The sequence below is a fragment of the Vombatus ursinus genome, unplaced genomic scaffold, assembly GCF_900497805.2.
Source record: "Vombatus ursinus unplaced genomic scaffold, bare-nosed wombat genome assembly UNPS02014810.1, whole genome shotgun sequence".
NCBI classification, from domain to species: domain Eukaryota; kingdom Metazoa; phylum Chordata; class Mammalia; order Diprotodontia; family Vombatidae; genus Vombatus; species Vombatus ursinus.
Window position 1 is genome coordinate 49,849,771 of NW_020954588.1, and position 19,068 is coordinate 49,868,838.

At 56.3% G+C, this 19,068-nt stretch overlaps 1 protein-coding gene across 1 annotated transcript; it reads right to left on the reverse strand.

Moving 5' to 3' along the window:
* Positions 1-312: 312 nt before the first annotated feature.
* STK25 (serine/threonine kinase 25) lies at positions 313-18,433 on the reverse strand. Its single transcript, XM_027875774.1, has 12 exons — positions 18,327-18,433; positions 17,713-17,831; positions 11,954-12,184; positions 10,860-10,916; positions 9,545-9,653; positions 8,093-8,250; positions 7,784-7,969; positions 7,515-7,660; positions 7,123-7,237; positions 5,628-5,699; positions 1,272-1,408; positions 313-1,075 (listed from the first exon to the last, which is right to left on the reverse strand). Exons 2-12 carry the CDS (start codon positions 17,740-17,742, stop codon positions 1,036-1,038), a joined length of 1,281 nt encoding a protein of 426 aa, XP_027731575.1. The 5' UTR covers positions 17,743-17,831; positions 18,327-18,433; the 3' UTR covers positions 313-1,035.
* Between the last annotated feature and the right edge of the window lie 635 nt (positions 18,434-19,068).

Here is a 19,068-nt window from a genome sequence, read left to right on the forward strand (position 1 = left end):
TGGATAAGAACCCATCACTTGCACGCCCAGTAGCCCACTTTAAGAAGCAGGTTCAGGTTGGATGGCCAGTGGGGGGAAAATGGTGACCCCCTATGGGCCACTGTGACTAATGACCTAACTTCACCGAGCTCTGCCCCTGGCACCTAGTGCCTTTGTGCATCCACAGGGCTGCAGAGGCAGGCAGCTGGGGGGAAGGGTCCTGCCTCAGTTATTGGCCCTCACCTGCCAGAAATCCTCCAAGCTCTGTGGTGACTGAAGCCGGGGGTCCCTTCCCTAGCAGATCTCGATGAGGAGAAACAGCAGACACCACCACATGGTCTCAGGTCATCTTTATTGAAAGTGGCCGGTCCCTTTCAATGCTCTTTGAAAACCAACATCTTTGAATACTGAAGGAAACAAGTGAGGGTTCTTATTCTTTAAAAAAGCAAACCACCACCACCAAAACCCCCACGTTTGGAGTGATTCTGGCGTGCATGGGAGGAACACGAGGGGCCTGATTAAATACCACAAAGGTGTCAACTACCATCACAAACAAGACAAAGTCTGAGGGCTGGGCTGGGCAGGGGTGGGGGGCACACGGGGTTCCTGCCCCTCTTACCAGGAACCGTGTATCTGGCATCCTGGCAGAGGGAGGGCACAGGGCAGTGCCAGGCTCCGGACAAAGGTTCCAGCTCTTCCCAGAACATCACTGAGCAGAGACCAGTCGCTTAATTCAGCTTGTACCTGGCGAGCCGGGCAGACAGCACCTAGTCAGCCAGCCCTGACCGCCCCCCCACTACCCTGTAGGTGCCCAGCCCCTCCCCCCACGGGCAGGCACCGTCCCAGCCTTTCACGAGCTTTGCTTAGAACGGGAATAATAACGACAATGACAAAAACGACAACAGCTCTCCACCAAGTGACACGTCCAGAGGCAGCTGTGGAGCCCGGCCTGGCAGCGCCTGCAACGGGGGCCCCGGATGCAGAACCCGAGGGGTCTGAGGTCAGTTCTTAGAAAGACGGGGAAAGGCCCATCGCTGGCCTCCCTCCCGGCGCCTGTCAGCGAGCTGACGTCAGGTGGTTCCTGCTGTGGGAGAACCTATGGGGAGAAAGCCGCCCTTTGGCAACGTGCACGGTCTCAGCTCTGTGGATCCTGCCCACGACTGCTCAGGCTGGAGCCGGCGAGAAACAACAGCTCTGAGGCAGAAGCTGCAGACCCCCGACCGGTGGCCAACCCCAAGGGGCACAGTGACAGACGCCAGGCCTGCCATCACTGCTGCTCCAGAGTGACTCACCTCTGGACCCGTTCCACCAGATGTGCTATCAGTCTGTCGGAAATGCCAGGGCAAGACTCCTCAGCAAGGCTGAAGGCATTCTCCAGCTCCTCCATGGCCCCCACGTTGCCTCCGGTCTGCTTGTGCTTCTCTTTGAGCTGCACAAAGTCAGTCAATTAGCGTGCCAGGCAGACTGCCAGGGCTTGGGGAAGGGTCCATCGTGCAAGACCCTGGGCTACTGGGGGAACGAGACCCGCTGCTCCCGAGTCTGCCTGCGCATGACCTCCCTGGCACTGCCTGGATTAAAGGAGGCAGCACAAGCCGGCCAGGTCAACTCGCCCCCACCACCGTGACCACCCTCCTCCACACAGGGACTCGCCCATCACCTGTGAATCCCTAGTGCCTCCGGGAGGCGCACGTGGCCAGCTGGCCCCACTAGCCCCCACCGGCCTCTTCAGCCGCTTTACAATGACAGACACAACCTTCTCCTCCCCTTCTTGGCACCTCTTGGCCCAGGTGAACCATCCCCCAGGCGTAGGCAGGTCACTTAACCCGTCAGTGCCAGGCAGCGTTCGAGGCTGATGAAGGCCCTGCCCACGCTGGCAGACAAAGTTCATCCTCCCAATGAAACCATAGGTCTTGGCCCAAAACAAGTACCTCCAACACAGTGTGAGCTCCCACAGGGCAAGGACTTTTCATTTTGTGCCTTTGCAGCCAGCACACAGTAGGTGCCTAATGAAAACATTTGCCCCCAACAGCCTGTATGTAGAACATGAAGTCTGGCCAACCTCAACTTGGCACCTGACTGAGTGATCACCAAGGAGAAACTGCAGCCCCAGGTTTCCTCCACGGTCAAATCACCCACATCAGTAGGAAAGGGAGCTGCCAGCAAAGCCTGTCCCAGGAGCACCGGTGCCATGAGACCAGGCACCTGGGCTTTCAAGGCCTGGAAAGTCCAAAGTTCTGAATCTCAGAGACCCAGGAGGGACAAGTCTGTGTGGAGGCCAATGGGCGGGGCCGCTCACACGCCCAAAACAGCAGCCAGAGGCAGAGCTTGGCCTTGCCCTGAAGCCCCACGTCAGGAATTAAAGCTGAGGGAGGAGGAGTAAACACAGAAGACACTGACCAAGGCAAAAAATGGTGGCAGATCCAGAGATTCCCAAAGGATAATCCCTTAACAACTGAAAGCAGAGAACCAAAGGGGAAAATGGACTTTCCACAAGGATTACATTCATTCCTAGAAGAAATGAAATGAGATTAAAAGCTCTGACAGAAAGAAACCAAATAGCTTAGAAGAGAAAGTGATGAATCTTACCCAAAAGAATAGACTCTTTTAAAACCAGAGCAATCCATGATTCCATGACATAGCAAGGAACATTCAGATCAAAAGAATGAAAAAAAAAAAATAGAAAAAATGTCAAGTATCTGCTATCAAAAATTCCTAACCTGGAAAACCAGTGATGGGGAGACAATTTAAGAATCATTAGAGCCTCCCTCAATACTATGATTAAAAAAAGGAAAAAGACTGGACAGTATTTCAAGTCATCACTAACGAAAACTGCCCAGACCTATGAGCACCAGGGGGCAAACTGAAAAGAGAAAGAATCCACTGAGCATCACCAGTTGAAAGAAACCCCCAAGGACAAGTCCCAGGACTCTAACAGTCCCAATCGAGAGCTCTCATGTTAAACAAAACAAAAACTAAATCATGTGGTGGGCATCCAGAAAGAAGCCACCAAAGTCTAAGAAACCACAGGATCACACAAGACCTGGCAGCTTCAACCCATGAGTGGAGAAGATCTTGGAATACAACATACCCAGGCAGATGACACAGGCGCACAACAAAGAACTCACCCTTAAAGGCTAAGTGAAAAAGCTTACCGTTAATGGAATAGAGGCCCTGCAAGGGTGTGTGATGACCTCCCACAGCCGAGTAGGAAGGCTGACACGGGAAGGTAAACGTACTTAAGCAATCAGAATAATTACAGGACAGGATGATGATGTAGTGCTAATATTCTGTTGGGGGAGATGGATTCCTTCAGAACCTAATGTCTTCAAAGGATAATAAGGGGGCTGAATGAGAAAAACAGGGCCCGTGTGGGGGTGGAGTTGGTTCTGATCAGAGGGTTTTAAGAAGAGAAAAAGAAGGGAGGGTCAAAGTAATGTGCAAGTGAAGAACAGAGAAAGGAGGCAGAAGTGGCCCTTTCTGTTAGCTGGAACGGGCGGGTGGGGGAAGGGGCGGGCATCCGTGAGCCCACACTTATCTGAAACGGAAGACAGAGGACACACACAGTTTGGGGGGGCCGGGAAGCAGCCACCTTCACAGAGAAGCAAGTGGAGAGTGGGCTGGGGACCACGAAAGGCACAAACTTCAGCAGAAAGAGAACTAGAACTTGGGGTCTACAAATGGATGGAAAATGACCACACTTCAAGAAATGACAAGAGTTGACCCAGAAATCCTGTGATGCCGATGGTCAGAAGAGCCTGAGGACGGTGATCAGCAAGGACAGCAGCATGCTAGGGCTCAAGAACTCTACTCAAACCCCACCCCACGAGGAGCCTTCCCCTCCTCCTGGTGGGGCGGTGATGGGCGCACAGAAAGGGGAGAGACACTTCTGGGTGTGCATCCCCGTGAGCTGGGTCTTGCTTGACAATCCTTGTTTATGACAAGGGATTTTCCTTCTTCTTGGTTTTCATTTAGGCAAGGAGCTAGGGAGAGAGTGGGAGGTCAGCAACAGTAATTTGGGGGGAAAGAGCCACTGAAAAATTGTTAAGGAAAAAATGCATAAAAGAGAAAAGAAGTTCATTCGAAAGGAAGCACAGCAAGGATAGCTTGGAAAGTAGCATGTGGAACAGATAGCCCTTTTCCTTACAGTTACTGTACGAAGTGCGCTCCTGGGTCTGCTCACTTCACAGCAAGTCTTCCCAGGTTTCTCTGAAATTGTCCCTTCCACCGTTTCTCATGGTACAGTGACATTCTGTCACGTTGGTACACTGTAATGTGCCTGCTTCCCCACAACTGCCCCCCGCCCTCTTATCATTTTTCCCTCTTTGTCAGCTTCACCAATGTGCTGAGCGTGAGCTTCACCCCAGAGTTGCTCTAATTAACTAGGCGCATTTTTTCACGTGGCTATTGATCTCCCTCACCGGCCACATTTGAGAACAAAAGAGGATTCGTGCTGCACTGAGCCCTTCATCCCTTTAAGGTCTGCCTCTGCACGAGTCCCCTGGAATCAGCGGCGGTCATCCCAGGTCCTAACTTTTTGCAAGTTGTCTCTGCAATACTGTTGTCCTTGTACAAATGGTTCACTTCGCTATATCAGTTTAGACAAATCTTCCCAGGTTTCTCTGAAACTACCCTCTTCATCATCCAACACAAAAGTATTCCATCACATTCATACTCTTATTAACACAGCCGTTCCTCGATGGAGGAACAACACTCCCTCGGTCTTCAATTCTTTGCCACCACGAGAGAGCTAATGCATATTTCTATGTATCCTGGAGCTTGCCTGAGGACTGATCCTTCCCTTCAATACTCGGCCTGGCGCATTTTCCAGATTCTTTTCTTTTTTGGGGGGAGGGAGGAGGGAAAGCTTGCTGTACTTTTTCCTGCTGCTGCACAATCGGCCACTCTTCTGGGCATGTGTGCAGACATCTATTTTTGTCTTACAGCTAGACCACTTCAGGTGAGTTGAAGGGGTTCTTTTTCAGCCCCTGATCAGCCATTTGGTTGGAACAGGCCTGGTTCCTCCTCCCCCTCCACCTGCTTCTCCTTGCTGCTCTCACACCAACCTCCCTCCCCTCCGCATGGGTGACCACTGGTGATGGGGCAACGCCTGCACACACAATCCCCATGGCGACATAGATGGTGGCCTTGCAAAGCTGGCGGGGGAACATCACCTCCTCCTGCCTGCAGTCAAGGCCAGCTTTCCCAAGCTCCTGTCATTTCATTCCCTCTTCTCCTAAGGAGGTAAAAGACATCAGCAGGAACGTTCTGCAGGTTTCAGTGGCGTGCTCTGGGTCTTGGGGCAGCCCATCACACTCCTGCCTCGCTTATTCAGAGCCTGCCAATGGCCACCGTGGCTCTGGTGAGCCATCTCCCAGCTGGTCGTAGCCACGACGCTGCCTCTGCACCCAAGCATGGGAGCTGTCTTGCATCAGGCGCCCCCAGGGCCTGCTCTCAGAGGGCAGCCCTGGGCCCCAGGGTGAGGCTGAGGCTTGGAAGCCAAGGACAGCAGCCTGCCCCCACCCTACTCTGCCACAGGGTAAGCAGGAGCAGAAATGCTCAGGTCAAAGGCAGGGCTCTCTTTTTCCTCCCAACCACGCCCGTCCCAGGAAGAGCGCAGGACAAGGGGCTCCCCACCCAACAGGGCTCACCTCTCCGAAGACGGGCCGGACGAGGGTGGCAAGGCACTGGGACCGTGGCTGACGTTTGATGGGTTCTGCAGACTGCAAAGGAAGCACACAGTGAGCCAGGGGGCAGCCGCCTGCCTGCCTCGGGGTGGGGAGTTAGGGGTGTAACACCCCCCGTAACTCCTCACACAGCCTGTGCTATGACTGTTCTGGAGGCCCCGTTCTCCTCCCAGGGTCCAGCTCCGTGCCAGGAACCAGGCAGCTCGAGTGAGGGGCAGGAAGGAGGAGAAGAAGGGGACCCGGGGGACAGGTGAGGGAAGCCCAAGGCGGGAACACCAGCGGCGGGCCGAGGAATGGCTTGCGCGAGTACACGGTAGCAGGAGGCGGCAGCGTCAAATTCAGCAAAGGAAAGAAGAAATACGGAGAAGAGAACTGAAGGGCCCCAGGAGCACCCTGGCCACGGCGGGGAGGGGGCCCCAGAGCGCAGAGGCACGCCCCCGACAGGCGACCCTGGAGGCCACAGGGGCTGGTGCTGCTCTCCCCCTCCTCCGCCTACGGACAGACTAGCCACGTCATCTGTACTAGCAGCTTCCCTTTGGCACCGCTCATTCTGGACGCTAGAGATGAACCGTCCTGACCAAACCCTGACTTCCTGGGCACATCAGCTCTGGGCTCCAACAGGAGCACGGACAAGATGGCGACCAACAGTGGCAGGAGAAGCAGCTCGGTGCCACCGTGAGTAGAACCGAGGCTGCAGTAATGGTGCCGGGCACCCTGTGATCTCACTAGATCCTCACAACCACTCCTTTCACTGTTGAGAAAACTAAGGCGGACAAAGGTGAAGTGACTTGCCCGGGGTAATCTGTCTCTTAAGTGTCTAGGGCTGGATTTGAACTCGGGTCTTTCTGACTCCAGGCCCAGGGTTCTATGCACCGCACTACTCATGTGCTCCAAAGGTGAGTTTCAGCTGGCTTGGAGGAAGGTGTGGCTGGCACGGTCCCTCATTTTGGGAGGGTGGCTAATAAACTGGCTGCTAGAGCGAGGATCCTCTAGTGTAAGGAAATGAGATTCAGGAGAGGGGACTGTGGAAGGCAAGATGGGACAGCTGAAATCGCATAACTGTAAGACAAAAATAAATGTCTACACACACACCCAGAAGAATGGCAGATTGTGGAGATGTCTGAAAGAGCCTGTGGGCTCTGGGTGGGCTGTGACGGGATGTGGCAGCCGACGACAGAGAGGCCACCTTGGGCCTGGAAAGCGCTGCTCGAGCATGGGAAGGCTGAGAGGGAGGGGAAGGGGCTGCGGCCTAGGAACAGTGTGAACATGAGCCTTTGTGGTGCGCATGAAGGCAGTCCAGTCTGGCTGGTGTGGCTCAGTGTTGAGAGCTAAGGAAGGGCATAGGAACCCACAGCACGGCAGGGCAGTGCTGGCCCCAGGGGACGCAGCCTTGACCTAAAGGACCACCTTCCGTGCCCTCCTCCACCCTGTCTCAGCCCCGTCTCAGAGAAAGCCTGACCTTCTGTGAGGCCTGCAGGGCCATGCCTTTGTGCAGTTTGCTGTGCGGGCTTGGGCGAATGGTTGGGGGGAAAGTCCAGATGGGGCCTTGGTCACCATCCTCCGCATCTCCGTCACTAGGAAAAAAGACAATGTTCCAGTTATAGCAGGTCCGGGGGAGATGTGATGGGGGGACCCTCCCACTTGAGAGCCAGGGACCGACCCCCCCGGAAGAGCAAGGAGAAGTGGCAGCTCCTCATAAGCTGCTGCTCTTTTCTTCAGCCAGGGTTCAAGTCTCCCATCGTCCAAGGAGGGCAGACAACGCCTTCACGAGGAGGTCCAGGGATAGGGCTAGAGAGAGAGAGGGCCCCCCGCTCCGCACCCCGCCCCCCTCAGGAGGGGCCCTCGGCGTACATGTCTGAATCCTCGGAGCTGGAATCCTCCCCCCGGCCCTCCGACTTCCAGCGCTTGTATCGGTCAATCAGCTCCGTGAGGAAGGACGTCTTCTTGGTGTAGCGCGTGATGAACTTGTGCTTCAGAAGCTCCCGGGCCGCGGGCCTCTGGACGGGCACAAGGGCTCAGATGGGGGACCAGCCCCACCCGCACGGGGGGGCCCCTGCACACGGCCGCCACAAAAACCCCGAACAGGGCGGCCCATGGGGCGGAGGGAGGCGCATACTCACGAAGCGAGGGTCCTTGTTGAGGCAAGCTTCCACAAACTCTTTGAAGGGCTTGCTGTGGTGCCCCTCCAGGGTGGGGGGGCTGTTTTTGGGGATCAGGAACAGAACTCTCATGGGATGAAGGTCGGAGTTGGGAGGCTCTCCTTTGGCCAGCTCGATGGCCGTAATTCCCAGGGACCAAATATCTGCCTGAAACGAGAATCCCCACAGGACCATGGAGGCCAGGCAGACGGCTTGTGGGTCTGGGGGGCAGAGAACAAGGCCGTGGTAGAGGATGCGGGGCACAACCTCTGGCCCGCCCCTCCCACTCACTTTAAAGTCATATGCAGACTGCTTGATCACTTCCGGCGCCATCCAGAAAGGGGTCCCCACAAAGGTGTTCCTCTTGATCTGGGTGTCTGTGAGCTGTCCGGCCACACCAAAATCGGCCAGCTTCACGTCGCCTTGCTCAGAGAGAAGCACGTTGGCAGCTGTGTAAAGACACGGCAGAGCTGGGGAGCGGGGCGCTTTTTTCAGCCAAGCAACTTAATAAAAGGGTCCCTTCTTTCAGAGAACTGGGGCCCGAAGCAGATGGCTGCTCGGACTGCTTGGGTTAGACCATCCCCGCCCAGAGCTCTGCTCGGCAGCAGAGGGGACTCCAGGGAGCTGGCGTCCCAAGGCTGGGAAGGCCAGGATCCGTCCTTGGCAAGCTCAGACTAACCCCAAAGTCTCTTCCTGCAAGGCGCTCTGCAGCCCAGTAACCTCAGACCCCTGAGGCTTCTTAGCCTCAGTGATTCTGGATTTCCCTTTCTGTGGACCAGTGGGGAGACTGCCTCTCCAGGACTCGGAGTTCTGCCTGCTGTAAAGACCCCCACCCACCACAAAGCCTGCGGCCAGGAGCAGTCAGCGCACAAGAATGCTTCACTGGCCTTAGCAGTCAGTTCCCTTCTCACAAAATGGCCTTTTCTACTGAAAGGAGGACATCCAGGTCCTCGTCATTGTCCCACCCTTGGGAGAGCTGTTCAGCATAGCCCGCTTCCCCAAATTCAATCACTGTGTGCCACTTCAGACTAAGGACAAAAATGGTCCTTTTCAGACAAGATCTCATTCATCTTCCTGATGTCTGTCAGGGGGCAGGGGTCACTTCCCCTCTTTACAAATGAGAAAAACAGCACAGCAGGTCGGAGTGAGTGGCCTGAGGTCACTTAGGATGTTAGCGGCAGAGTCAGAGAAAGCCCAGGCCTCCTGGAGCCAAAGCAGTAGCAAAGCACGAGGAGGCGGGGAGGCCTCCACTGGCACCTTGTCTACGAGGGGTTTCTACAAAGGGCGTCCACGAGGGCCGAGGCCGCCCCGACTCAGACCCTTGACGTGAATGAAAAGAAAGCAAAAATGACTGGGGGAACTTCCCAGACCAGGACAACTGCTGGTATTCCTTTCTAGATCTATGTAGCCATGAGGTTTTCCAAAGAGTTATTTAGCAACAAAAAACACACTGCGTACCCGAAGGCCTGCAAAACCCTCTCACTATGAACGTAACGTTGACTGAGATTTAGCAACTTCCAAAAGGGCCCTCACTTCGCTGCCTTTCTCTCTGAGGTCAGACCCTGTCCGGGCCCCTCCCTCCTCGATGCCCTCTCTGCCAGGGTCTGCCCACAAGTACAGTCAGGGCTCGGGAGCCCTGCTGCTGGGGCTCCGGGCAGTTGGGGCCGGACTCGAGACCCTGCAGGATGCACTGGGCTTCTCTCTCAGAAAGAAGCGCACAATACCCTCTTCCCCAAGGGAAACCTTTGATGTCCCGGTGGATCTTCCTTTCAGAATGGAGGTAATCCAAACCCTTGAGGATCTCCCGCAGGATCGTGGCGATGTAGGTCTCCTCCAAAGGCCCAGGCTTTAGCTGGAGGACAGAGAAAACAGCAGCCCACAATGCATCCTGTGCCCCAGACCCCCAGCCTGCCTCAGAGCTCCCAGGGCTGCTAGTGAGACAGCAGCAGGACGCCCCTCCCCTTCTCCCGTGTCCTCCTCCTGTCCCCTCTGACAGCAGACAGCTTTCCCAGTGAGGAAAGGCCCCAGTCCACTCAGCCTCAGTCGGGTTTTGAGCCCCTACAGGCAAGCAAACAGGGTTCCATTTACATGACACACTCCTGACTCCCCCAAACTGCGAGGCCCCACCCTCAACTGCCTCCCACGTCCTCTGTGGACACCTGCTCTGTAAACACCTCCCTCCCCTCCCCTTGGGTCGTCTACTGACTACTGTCTCTGTGCCACTGGCATACAGTAGGTGCTTGGCGCTTGTTAAGCATGAAGGATAAAGGCAAGAGAAACTGAAGGTGGAAAAACAAAAAAACGTGGAAAAGAAGAGAGTGAACACAGCATAGTCGGAAGGACACAGAGGAGGCTGTGGCGGCCCAGTTACAGCCTCCCTGGATTTTGTGCCTGTTAAGGCAACATCTCGTGAAAGAATTATGGCATAGGCAGATTTGTTCATGTTCATAGTCTCAGACACTATACGACCATGAGACAAATTAAAATGAGGTTTCAAGGACCCCAACAAAAGAATATTCCCCATAAAAAAAAAGACTTTAATAAATCTTTATTTTAAAAATGGAAAATGTGTAAAAGCAAGGAATTTGGGCGCCCCTTTGAAGGCCTGGGCCTTGCTTTCCATCCTCAGTTACGGGCCCAGGCCCAACACCTGCATGGCACAGCCAGGGCGGCTGATAACAGGGCTGCTCTGAAAGGGCCATGCTGACCTTCACCTTAGCGGAAGCCTCGCGGCCTTGCCCCAGCCACTTTGATGGGTGAAGGGGGGGGGGCAGGGAGAGTTTTCCCCACTTGATTCAAAGCCCAGGGCCTTAGAAGGTATGAAGGTCCCATGTTAAAAGACAGGTGGTCCCAGTTTAACTTCAAAAGGGCACAAACTGGTCAGGCCACACACAGAACACAATGGGCCGATGACGCTGTCCAACAGTTCAAGGTGAAAGGGCGTGTCTGGTGCCTTCTTCCCGTGGCCCTGGGCCCTCAGCGGCCTGCTCCACCAGTAAAATCTCTCTTTTGTGCCCAACCCACATTATACATGTTCATAATGAGCTCAATTTCTTACCAGATCCAAGGCCGATCCACCACCCAAGTATTCCATAATAATCCATAGCTTGGTGCTCTGCAAATCATTGGGGGAAAATATTTATAAGGAATGGGAAAGGGAGTGGCATGGTTCACCAATGTGTCTGAAAGCCCCCAGGGTCTCCCCCAGCAATCTGGCCTCCAAATAAAAAGGACACTTGCTGGCTCCCACGACCAGGAAGAGGGTCCCGCCCAACACCATCCCCTCTCCAGCCTTTTAGAACTCGTTCCTCACTAACATCACTTCTCTGCTATGTCACACCAGGTATAATCTCTTAAACTGAACAAATAATAGTCATTCCGACTCTTAAGCACTCATAAAGAAAAAACGGTGGAGGTGATGCGGACCACCACAAAGCCCAAAATCTACCAAGCTAAGAAGTCCTAGACCCAAGTAACATTTGGCAACTCAGACCGTCTTGGAAAATGCCCAGGTCTGGCTTACACTGGAGTGCGGGTGTGCTACGCAACAAAGAAAGGGAGAGGAGACTCTTGGCCCCAGAGCCACCCACCCAACTGGGGTGTCAGAAGGCACAACGTGGGCCTTTCTCAAGGTGCAGGAAGACAGGACAGACGCTGATGAGACCTAGATCCAACCGGAGTGATGGGGACACTGAGGGAGTCACTGGTCAGCTGTATGGGACACACTGTACACCCCCCTGGTCACTCTAAGAAAAGAAATACGTCCACGACTGGGCCAAGCCCTTCCCCTCTGGGCCCGTGCCATCTCAGCGCCAAAACAGGGGGAGAAGGGAGAGTTGGACACGTGATCTCCAAATGCCCTTCCTGTCCACAATGGATGACCCTGTGATCTCCGGAGCCTCCTCACTCAGTCGTGCTTTCACTCCCCAAGAGGGCAGCACCATGAGAGGGGGGTTCTTCTGTGAAGGGGACGATGGAGAGAGGGTGGTCCCTGAGGTCTGGACATGTCTGACCCTCCTGAGCGGGGCACATTTCCCATCAGTAGAGTGAACGCACCTGCCCACACCCATCGGTCCCCACATGCCCAGGCCCCCGCAGACCGTGGGATGCCAGGCCTCCCGGGAAGGAGGCCGGGGCCGGCCCCGGGCTCACCTTCAGGTAGGAGCCGTAGTAGCGTGTGATGTAAGGGCTGTCGCACTGGCTCAGGACGGTGATCTCCTGCTGGATGTCCTCGATCTCGTCCTCAGCCTCCTCCAGGTCGATGATCTTGATGGCCACCACCTCTTTGGTGCGGTTGTCGATGCCCTTGTACACCTCCCCAAAGGAGCCCTTCCCGATCCTCTCGAGCTTGGTGAAGAGTTCCTCGGGGTCCACACGCGAGTGCTACGAAGAGAGCAGGCACGCGCCGAGGAAGAGCCAGCCGGGACCCCGCCCCCAGCCCAGCTGGGTCCTGGGCAGCCCCCTGCGAGGGAGGCCCCACCCCGGGCTTCCTATTCCACAGCCGAGAACAGCCCAACAGGGAGGGGAGACGCTACATCTGCAGCCTTAAGAAAGGGGAAATGACAGCCATCCTGTGTTCCTCACAACCTGCGGAGGTAGGTGCTAGAATCATCCCCATCTTACAGATGAGGAAACTGAGGCAAGCAACAGGGAAGGAACTCGTCCAGTCACACAGCTAGTCCCACAGCTAGTCCCGCCTGAGGCTGGATTTGAACTCAGATTTTCCAGAGCTTTCCTCACAGAGCCACCCTGCCCCCACAATCTCAGCACCGTGTACATTACTCTGCCCTCCTGGCCATTCACCTGCCATGTCTACTCTCGCCCCTTCTCACACTGGATTTATGGCTTCTGCTCTTTGTAACCTCCAGATCAGGCACCCTGCCAACACCAGCCGAGCAGAAGGGCACCCACCCTACAGGAACGAGCCACAGTGGGCTGCAGAGAGAGGGCGACTTCGAATCAGGAGGGCCCCCTCCCCTCTGCGCCTCGGTGTTTTCGACTGTCAAATGCAGAGGCTGGATTCTCTGCCCTCTGCTCTGTCCAGGGGGAGAGGGAGCGCAGGTAAAGCGATAAGGCTGGGCAATAGGCTGGGGTGAGAGTTCAGACCTCACGAGGTAGCAAGGGAGAGCCACTGAAGGTCTGGGGTTACGGACAGCCGGCTGAGCAGATTCTGGTCAAAGCCCCACCGATTCCCCATTGAGGCACAGAAGGGCCGCCAGCAGCGTCTCTGGCCACGCTGTCGCGCTCCCTGGCCACATTCACAGAAGAACAGTGTGTCCTCCTCAGCTGAGGAAGGGGGCCTCTTCCTGCCAACGCTGCCGCTACCAGACGGCTGTCCCCTCGCCAGTAGTGATGGGCTGAGGTCTGCCGGACTCTCCCTCCATCACACGGGGCAAGCAGAGGCCTGGGCCTTCGGGGCCTGCCAGGCAGTGAAGGAGCTGACCTCTCAGGCAAAAAGCCAAACTGCTAGTGAGAGGGGGCTCCCCAAAACCTCAGGGGCTCCTGCTCTTCCTCTTGGGGCAGAACTGGGAGCTGGGGTGGGAGGGAAGGCAGCCTGAGCATTGCTGGGCTCCCACGTGGCCTGCAGAGAACGGGAGGCTCAGCACAAAGAAGGAGAGGCCCCCAAGGGCGTGTACCCCATGTGCTCGAGGCGCCGGGGAGCTGCCATGAAAGAGGACTAAAGAGGACTCGTCTTCTTCCCGACAGACCCTCTGTCGTCAGCCTCCTCGGCTCTCACTGGCTTTAACCTCAGACCCCTGAGGCCGTGCACTTCTGGAGAAGCCCCAACAGCCGCCTCAGGTTATCACTGCCCCTTGTGCCAAGAGCTGTGGTTGGGGCGTCATTAAGGGGCCTTGAACCACACCAGACTGAGCAGCTCTTCGGGGCCACCCCAAGGGCACCCACTCAGCCCCTCTCCAGGGAGGTCAGGTGTCATGATCAGACTCCGAGAGGCCATCAGCCTCGGCGGGGACTCCACATCACCCCCCTCCCTGGCAAAGGCCAAAGAGGACTGTGCTTTGCAGTCCTGAGGAGGCAACAGGGCCAGGGAGACAAAGGGAACAACGAGAACCAGTCAGTGTGGGGAGAACAGGGAGACAGAGAGGCGACCGGCCCAGAGCAGGACGGTGCAGGTCTCAGTGACGGGGTCACAGATGAGGGAACGAGGGGTGTAGAAAAATGGGACTGAGATCCAAAAGGAACTGCAGGTGCTGAAAAGAGAGTCCTGAGAGGAAAATAATAGCTGTCACTGAGGCAGCGTTCATTTTGTGCCAGGCACTGGGCCAAGCATTCTGCGATTACCTCATCTGATCCTCGCAACCCTGGAAGTAGGTGTTATTATAAGTCCTGTTTTAGAGATGAATAAACTGAGGCAAGCAGGGTTTAAGTGACTTGCCCAGGGCCACTTGGATTTGAACTCAGGTCTTCCTGACTTCAGGCCCAGTGTACTATAGCACCGCCAGGCCAAGCTTTTCAGATGCAGTTCCCATGTGGGGCCCGTATCGTACAAACCACCTCAGAGATCCGCTGTTAACGTTGACCCCAGACTTCAGAGGCGGTCACTTCTGCAGGCAGTCTTCAAATCCCAGAGCCTTGGGGGTGAATGCACAGGCATGGAACCAAGCCCTCTTTTCTAAAGGCAGAGTAGGGCCTAGGAGGCAGGAGGCTAAAGGACTCCCCATCCGTCTTAAGCTAAATCGGCGTTCCCGCCAGGCCACAAGACCTCAGAGAACTCAGCACTTGTGCTTAGCTACTTCATGGCCGAGGGAGAGAATTAAGCCAGGTGGACGGTCTGCAGTGCCCAGACGGCAGCTGCTGCCCCGGAGAAAACAGGGCGGCCCCGGTCCAGAGGGCAAGTAGGCACACAGTGTGACAAATGCTTGGAAGGGCGCAACCCCGAATGAGCAGATATCGACCCAGATCAGCCAAGTATCCGCTCAGACAGTAAGCTGTGCATGCCCTCAGCCTCAGCAAAACTGCTCCAGGGGCTGGACCCCAGCGAGATCAAAGGAGGAGGAAAAGCGCCACCACTAGCAGTTCTTTTCGTGGTGGCAAAGAGCTGGGGAATGGCCAAGTTGGAGACCATGATGGTGGAGGAGGTTAGCCTCCCTTCCTTCTTAACACGGCTCACATTAGAATTAGTTCTGCGTGACCAAAAATATTTGCAGTGGCCTTTGTTTTTCTTGCCTTCTTAATGAGTGGATGGGGGAAGGGGAGAATTTGGAACTGAAAATAAAATCAAACTGCAGACTGAAAAATAAATCAAGCACTGGTTCAGCACCCACAGGCTCAGCGCCCAGCTCAGGGCAGAGCGGGCAGAGCAGGAGACTCGGTCACAGCCTCGGAGGACTTGTACTCTAGGATCGAGAGAACAGATAATGGCACGTCCAATTCAATGCCCCAGGTTACAGGTGCTTGGCAGTGCGGATCCATAGTCCGGAAAAACAACCAAAGGCCTACGAATGAACTCTGCAGAACGGAGAAGACTGAGCCAAGGTGCAAGTGGAAAGGCTCCCAAGTTTGTTTTGGCCAAATCAGGCAGCCTCTGGCCAATCCAGAAGCCGTGATCCTTGCTTAAAAGCCCTGCGCTTGAGGGGGCTAAAGGAACAAGTCGCCCACACAGGCCTGGGGTCAGCAAGGTTAGCGGTTGTGAGGATGGCCACAGGACACCAGAAGCCACGGCCACTGTCCTGTTCGGGAGGTGCCTGGGGCCATACTGCTGATTACGGCAGGAGCTGGACCGCACATCTGCACCCCTGCGGCCTGGCTACAATGGAGGAGAGGACTTTACGGAGGGCATAGTCAGAGGTGGAGTCTTTCCTGCCAGATTCGTTAAATTCCTTGCTGGATATCACTGTAGGACTACCCGTCCGCCCCACTGAGGACCCTTTGGGCTTCCTTGCCCTTCTAAAAGGCCTGTGATCGTTAACTGTGGGGGCGTGGGGAGTGGGCTATGCCCCAGGCTCCAAGCTCTACTGGGAAACACTTAAGGGATATAAGGGATACTGCACGTCTTCATTAAGAGTATCAATTGCATTGTGATTCTGTCTGGAACAGTGGACAGCATGTGGAAGGACTTGGGGGTGGGAGGATGAGCTTTCTGAGGTGCCCACACCTGGCAGCTGTTCAGCAGCTCTTAGGGGCACAGCCCTCCCCAAGGCAGTGCTGGGCCCACTGCTGATCCCTCAACCCTGAGCAGCAATCCCTAGAAACTGAAAGGACAGGCTTGGGTGGGGAGCACTTCCCTCTGCCAGAGCTGATCACTGACCCTAACACTCTTCACAGCTGGACCCCCATTCACACACGGAGGAGGGGAGAGGTTCCACAGTGTGCCACTGCTCTGCAGGGGAATCCAAGATTCTGAGGTCAGCACTGCCCCTCACGCCTCACCTGCAACCATAGCCAGTAGCATCACCAGGCCAGGCCCAGGGGACCGATGCCTGTCTTTTTACTTCAGCAACACACAATGACCACACAGCCTCTCTCAACCACCCTGTACCTACAGGGTACCATCATTCCACATTTTTCTTTTTTTTCCTTCTCTTAAAAGGACTCAGTAACTCTTTCTAAATTAATTTTTTTTTCTTTTTGCTGAGGCAATCGGGGTTAAGTGACTTGCTCAGGGTCACACAGCTAGTAGCATCAAGTGTCTGAGGCCACATTTGAACTCAGGTCCTCCTGACTCCAAGGCCGGAGCTCTATTTACTGCACCACCTCGCTGCCCCCTAAATTAAGTTTTAAAAAAAAATATGTTTAACTAAAAAAAGTGTCCTCTGATTGACAATAAAAATGCATTTCTACTTATCTTTCCAACAGTCACCTCCACCAACCTTCTTCGGTATCACCAGTGTGCATACAGTCCTTACCTTTCCCTGCTCAGTCTCATGTGAGAGGGGGTAAGTCACTCTCCTTTCGCCATCACCTAAACCAGTACCATCTTTATATGATCAGCCTTGTTCAGACAAAGCACAAACATGTTTGAGGCACTTGTCTGAGTGGGGTCAAAAGCAAAGGAGAGTCTGCACCCCACCTCAGCAGAGGGGTTTTAAAGGGCCCAGGCACCAGCAGATGGCCCCTTCCCAGCTTCTGTTCGGCTCTCCTTTTCTGTAGCAGAAATGATCACACAACCCACTTGAACCACACACGCTGAGAGAAAAAGCACAAGGGGACGGCCAAGGATAAGCTTAATTTCCCCAAATGTCAAGGTACTGTCCCTGTTCTGAGATGCCAGAAGAGGGAAGGAGGCTGGGAGAACCAGGATGGCGGGGTGGGCTGGCCAACTTCTGACAGCATCCCAGTATTGAGAACCCAAGGCTTAGCCAGACCTGACACGCTACAGGACAGGGGTGTCCCTGCTTCTGACAGTCAGTGACACCGGCCTCCGCGGCACCAGGCCCACCCCAAACACGGCTTCGACTTGGGCCGGGGTCCTCTGGACACCGACCTGTGAGCCCACAGTTCCCACCCCAAGTTTCATTCTTCCCACAATGCAGCACTCATTCCTCGTACAAGACTGCAACCTAGCCCAAGTCAGACAAAAGAAGAAAGTCACATCCCAAGCGCCCTTGACAAACATCACTGGCAGCCCAATTTTCGAAAATTTCCTGCCTACTTCAAAGCTCTTTGTTCACGGATGCGGATTTCTCATCCCACAGAAATGTCAGCTACTGACAAGGTAAATTCTGGGGGGGGGAGAGAGAAGGGAAGGGGGTCAAATGCCAAGTCTGAAATCGTGCATTTTAGATGCGCTTCCATCTGTCCAGAGATGTTTTTAAAACCCACGTCTAAGGAGTCTTAAAAAACCCGAGTGTTTCTTCCTGACCTGGAGGACTTCTCGAGCTGGGCGTGGACGCCTATGGATTCTACCAAGGGCGGCTGTTTTTTCAATCCGGTTCCAGCCCCAAACCCCTTACCTGGTTAGCAAACTCCCTCAGGTGAGCCATGTCTCCCAGCCGACTGATCGCGGGCCTGGGTGCGAGCCCCTGAATTCTGTCTTCAAGGCACCAGAAATGGGCTTTTCACCTGGAGCGGACTGAGGCAGGAAGAGACGGGGCTTCTGGGCTCCAGGAGCGCAGGGGATGGGGGGACAGAGGGGGGGAGGGAGCCACGCACAGCCCCCCAGAGAACCAGGTACGGGGGACCTGGCTCATTTGCCACGGAAGGCGGCCCCCCTCCACAGGGCTCCAAGCTTGGGGGCCCCCCTTTAGGGCCTGCTGCACCCCAAGATCGGAACCAGCTGCCACAGACACAACCGGACCCCCCCCCCCCCCCCGGGCGGGTGGAAAGGGGACCCTGGCCCCCCCCCCCCCCCCCAAAACCCCCCGCCCCCCCCGGGGCGCCCCCCCCCCCCCCCCCCCCCGGCTCAGCGATAGGGGGAGGGGCCCTCGTCCTCTCCTGGGCTGTGTCCCCCTCCCCTCCCTGACTGGGTTGGACCCCCTGGGGGGCGTCGCCCCCCCCTCCCCCCCCCCCCCCACCCGGTCCCCCTCCCCCTCTGGCCCCGCCCTTCTCCCCTCCCCCCTCCCCGTACCTGGACGTAGCGCCCCCGGGGGGCTCCCAGGCCTCAGCGCGCTCCGCCTCCGAGGGTCTCCATGACGGTCCTCTTCCTCGGCCCTCAGCGCCTGACAGGGACGGGGGCAGCGCGGCCCCGACTCGAGCCCGGGCTCCGGCTCCGGCTCCGGCTCCGGCTCCCGCGGCAGTTGGAGCTAGAAAAAGCCAGGGCGGCGGAGGAGCGAGGAGGGGGTGGGGTGCTGGGACGGGAGCGCCACTGCGCAGTCGCGTGAGTCCCACTGCCTTCTGGGAGTTGTAGTCCCGCTTCCCGAAGTCCCGCTCCTCGTGCGCATGCGGACTCCCTCTCCCGGACGACCCTGGGGAAATGGGCGGGGCCTGGGGCAGGGTCTCAGGCGGCGGCGGCGTCAGAGGCTTGCTAGGCTTTGGCGCTTTCTGGAGTAGCCCGAGATGGGGGAGAGGACTCCAAGTCCCAGGAGGCTTAGCGCGGAGGAAGGCCCCCCCCGTGGGGGTGGGGGGGAGAAGAGAGGGACCGTGGAGCGTGAGCAGTGCTAGCCTTCCAGGGCTCGTGCGGGGACCCAGACTGATGTCCCGTGAGGGGAGCAGTGAGAGGGAAGGCCCCCGCACCCCGCGCAGTGTTCCTCGACCTCTGTCCTCCCCCCTTCCTTCCATCACCCCTCCCCTATCCCCTTCCCCCTTCCTCCATCCCCCTGGCATGTTCCTCTGCCCCCCATCCTCCCTCCCCCTTCTTCCATCCCCCTGGC

Coding starts and splice junctions, on each gene's coding strand:
- STK25 (XM_027875774.1), bottom strand. CDS start 17,742: ATGGCTCACCTGAGGGAGTTTGCTAACCAG. Junction 7,238..7,514: donor AGCTCCGAGGATTCAGACAT/GTACGCCGAGGG, acceptor CTTTTTTCCTAG/TGACGGAGATGCGGAGGATG. Junction 5,700..7,122: donor CCCTGCAGGCCTCACAGAAG/GTCAGGCTTTCT, acceptor CTTCCTTTGCAG/TCTGCAGAACCCATCAAACG.